Source organism: Triticum dicoccoides, chromosome 6B (genome assembly GCF_002162155.2).
Source record: "Triticum dicoccoides isolate Atlit2015 ecotype Zavitan chromosome 6B, WEW_v2.0, whole genome shotgun sequence".
Lineage (NCBI taxonomy): Eukaryota > Viridiplantae > Streptophyta > Magnoliopsida > Poales > Poaceae > Triticum > Triticum dicoccoides.
The window spans coordinates 186,985,042-186,989,171 of record NC_041391.1 but is presented as its reverse complement, the minus strand read 5'-3'; the positions used below and the strand labels follow the sequence as shown (position 1 = coordinate 186,989,171).

Below are 4,130 nucleotides of genomic sequence, written 5' to 3'. Positions count from 1 at the left end.
TAAATAATTGAATTTATCCATTTGTTAACCCACAGTCAGTACACATTGATGGATGGTTGGCAGACAATTTGACGTTTGTGAAAGTTAGATACTCCCACCAGTCTTTATGTTGACCATTTTCTTCTACTGCTCCCTCCGGTCTTTAAGGAGATAATGTTTTTATTAAACATTAGCACAATCTCCAAAATACTACATAAAATATTAGTATCTATTTTGGTATAGTTCTAAAACCTGATAAGATTGTTATATTGTGCGAGTATCTACATAAAATATATATGATCTTTCACTCACTCAGTCAAAATATTCTAGAAGATATTGGTGGTTAAAATTTTAAAGGTTTGATAAAAACTATGCAAAAAAAAAGTTTTTGTGGACTATATGGAGATGGAATAATAGAACCTAGTAAAGTACTTATATTACAAAGATATTTTCTAGAAAAAATATATACATATTAAACGATGCAGGACGGTGTAGATGTGAAATAATATAATAAACAAAAGTGAAAGATATCAAACAGACTGAGAACTGAACAGATGAACAAAGCTAAACAAATTGAATGCAGGAAATGAAGATAAATCAAGCCATACTGCTACAGACCATTCCGAGCTGCCTGCTTGACTTCTTCTGCTTCCTTTATTTGAGAAAGGATATCATTAGCTTCCTCATTGTTAGCAATATCTCCTCCTTCAATTGTTTTAGTCATGTCATTATGTCTTCTTTTCAGCTCCTTTTGCTATGAAACAAGACACAAAACGATGATCATTAAGGTCAACCAAGTGACTCGACCACACAAAAGGAACTTCCCGAGATAAATACCTTTCTGGTTGCAGCTTTGATTTTTTGTCTGGCCACACATTTTTTTTTCTTCAATGTCAATGTAGGTCCTCAGCTTTCTGAATGAAGTTACAAGATAATTAATATGACAGTAGTGAAGTGAACTATTCCAGAAAATATGGTAGCATCTACTTACTCAGAAGACAATGCCTCATCACACAGACAATTCAGAACCTCCAGCTTACAAGAAGGGTTCAAATTTTTATACCCTGATACCCCTTGATTTAAGCAGCGAAGGGTAACTTCTGCATGTAACGCCAAGGTGATGTATTCGCCTACTTGTCTTATCCACTCATCTCCTTGTCTTGGATACTTATCAAAAGGGCTAAGAAAAAAACCCCCTCATTTACTCATTTATTAACTGCATGAGCAAAACTACAAGGGCAAAGAAGTTTGTGAGTATACTTACTTATCTTTGCCATTTTCTATGACAGACAGAAGATTTATGTGAACGTCGGCAACAACTGAAGACACCTCTTTGCGTTGAGTTAAGTCTTTGAGAATTTCTTCTGGTAGCCCCTTCCCTATTGCCGAGAAAGGGTTTCCCCCCGCTTTGTATACAAAGCAACCAACCGAACATCCAACGATAGGTGCTGGGGCGGAAGCAGCACAGACACGCCCAAAAGAAAAGAAAGAGAAAATACAAGAGAAACTAATGCCAACAATGGCGGATTGACAAAAAAACCAAGAAGCCTCGTGGCCGCTGCACCCACCGGAGATCGCCCACCAAGCTCCGAGCCTCCGAAGCACCGGTACCAATCAGCACCTCCAAGAAGGGACGCGACGATGACGACGCTGTTGCCAAGGGTTTCCCCCGGTACGCTGTGAGGAGAGAGGAAGGGTAGCCCCGACGCCCTTCAGGAAGGTCAGGCGGTACCCACAAGCGCCACCACGTCGGTGTCGGCCAAGCCAACAGGGATTTCTCCCGATCCCAACCTCCACCTCAGGCACTCCAGAGCTCGCCACCAAACAGACCCTTACCCTGCGCCAACCCGGTCACGAAGCTTCCCACGCCGTCTCACCACGGCACCGTGAAGCATGGTCCGCACAAAGAGGGAGAGGAGACGGGACTAGGGCAGCAGCACCGTCGGCACGCGGGAGGGCCCCACCTCCACCGTCGACGACGGTAGCTGACCGGACGCAATAGCAGGAACATACCAGGCCCGTGGCCGCACAGGCCCGGCCGGGATCTCCGAGGCCCGTAAAGTTCCCGCCTTCGCGCTGCAGCCGGCACGCCGTCGACGCCGCTGCCCCTGTCCAAGCCGCTCCCCTGCCTCCCTCCACAGAAAGCCGCCAAGTGGAAGCACCACCACCACCAGGTCGCCGGACCGCCACCAGCCGAGCCGCACCACCACCACACGCCCGCGACGGAGAGGAACCAACGCCGCTGCCGGGGACCCGAAGCCGGACCCCAGCCGCCGCCCACGCCGCCCGCAGCCCGCGCCGCCTGTTGGACGGATCCGGCCGCCACGGCGAGGCGCGCACCACCGCGCAGCCGGCCACGCCGCGCCACGCCCGCCAGGAGGCCACGCGCCGCCACGCCGCGGTGCCCCGCGTCCGCACCCGAAGAAGCAGCCCGCGCCGCCCCGTCGCGCCGGAGGAAGAAATAGGCCCGCCGCCGCCGGCGTCGGTTGGGCTTCGCCCGGCCGCGCCCCCTGGCGGCGGCGAGGGAGGAGGGAGGAGGAGGGGAGGCTCGCGGCGAGCGGATCTGGGGGCCCTCGCCGGCCGCCTCACGGGTGGCGGCGCGGGGAGGGAAGGGTTTCGGGGGAGGAGACCACGGGTCATCTAGTTTCAATCTCCCCCCTTCCCTATTTTGCAGATCTGCTTAAATCAAGTGGTACATTGTTCTATTTATAATACAGAAGAAAAGGTCTCTTAAAGCAAGCAGGCAGCTAAGAACAGTTAAACATTTTCATTTATGGAAACATATAAAATAAAATGCAAATAAACTTTCTTTAGATTATAAATTTAGAAATCAAAAAAAAATATGCGCCTCAAGTTGATGACTTATTTTGTGTTAGAGAACAACATAATTGTTTAGCTCGGCAACATTCTCATGCAACTTAACTAACCATAACTAGTTAGCGTAAACCAGATTTAGAAATGAGTGGATGCATCAATGGTTCAATGCAACATGAAATGATAAATAAAGCATAATATTTGCTTTCCATAATTACCTTGCCAAATGAGCGGCAGAACTCCAGAAATTGAATAGCAGCGCCAACATCTTCAGACTGCAGCTTTATACCTGCAATGCAAGTCACCGGAGTACCCCTGGGTACAACTATTTCATCCTTGAGAGTACTGATGCTCTTAGTTTGCACCAGGCTGACCTTCGGCCTCTTGGTAGCATGGACCATTCGCCCCGTCGGCTCCTCCCCTCTCTTCTTTCTGCCAAATAAAAACAGATAAAGAGATCTATAAAGAAGAACAAAAATCTGAAATCCCCCGTGGCAAGAATCAGATTCATATTGCTCACTGGCATACGCTGCAGTTGCACTCCTTCCTGCATTTGGCGCATTCCCAGGCCCCATTCTTCAACACCTCATCCACAATCAAAGGGTACCTGTTAAACAAAGAGAACATCAACAAACAAACCCAAGCAAGATTGCCTACCAGAGGCTCTAAGAAAAAGCAGAGAGGAAATTATTTCACCTGTTACGCATGCAACTCTCGCAGTATCTCTGGGTGCACCTTTTGCAATCTGTCGCGACCCCTATTTTTCTCTGACGGCACTGAGGAATAGCAACACAGAAAAAAATGAAACAGAAGACCACTGTTTTTTTTTACAGAAACAGTAGGACTCTACTGCATACTCTATAGATTTTGGTTTATATTACAAGCGAAAAAAATAAAAGGAGCTGAGGGCTAAGAGGCCCCTAGAATGATAACCTCCATATAGAAAGGTTTGTCCATATCTCTGTTTTTAGGCTGGAAATGAAATGTAGCTTTGTCGGAAAAAAGGCTGGAAATGTAGCGATGCAGGCTCTAGCGAAAAGGCATTTGAAATAAAAAGAAATTGCCAGCAGGCTCTACCAAAAAGTCATCTGGAAAAAAGTAGTCTCTGATCTCCATCACATCTTCCCCACACATTGTGGGAAACGTCGTACCCTGCCCTGGGCGACGCCTGCATGTTATATTGACAGGGGCGCGACTCCCTGGATAGCGTACAAGTAGTTTAGATTACAACTTGAGAGAGAGGAAAGAGATATCTAGTTACAAAGGATAACAGAGAATATAAACTGACTATCTCTATCTCTACCTCTAGTCTTCGGTTACAAGGAAAGGAAGGAAGG

The 4,130-nt window shown here is 47.2% G+C and overlaps 1 protein-coding gene across 1 annotated transcript; it reads right to left on the bottom strand.

Moving 5' to 3' along the window:
- Positions 1-589: 589 nt before the first annotated feature.
- On the bottom strand, positions 590-3,194 carry LOC119321026. The gene is made up of 5 exons (XM_037594882.1): positions 2,999-3,194; positions 1,244-1,358; positions 971-1,159; positions 817-893; positions 590-684 (listed from the first exon to the last, which is right to left on the bottom strand). The coding sequence occupies exons 1-5, from the start codon at positions 3,192-3,194 to the stop codon at positions 590-592; spliced, it is 672 nt and encodes a 223-aa protein (XP_037450779.1).
- Positions 3,195-4,130: the final 936 nt, after the last annotated feature.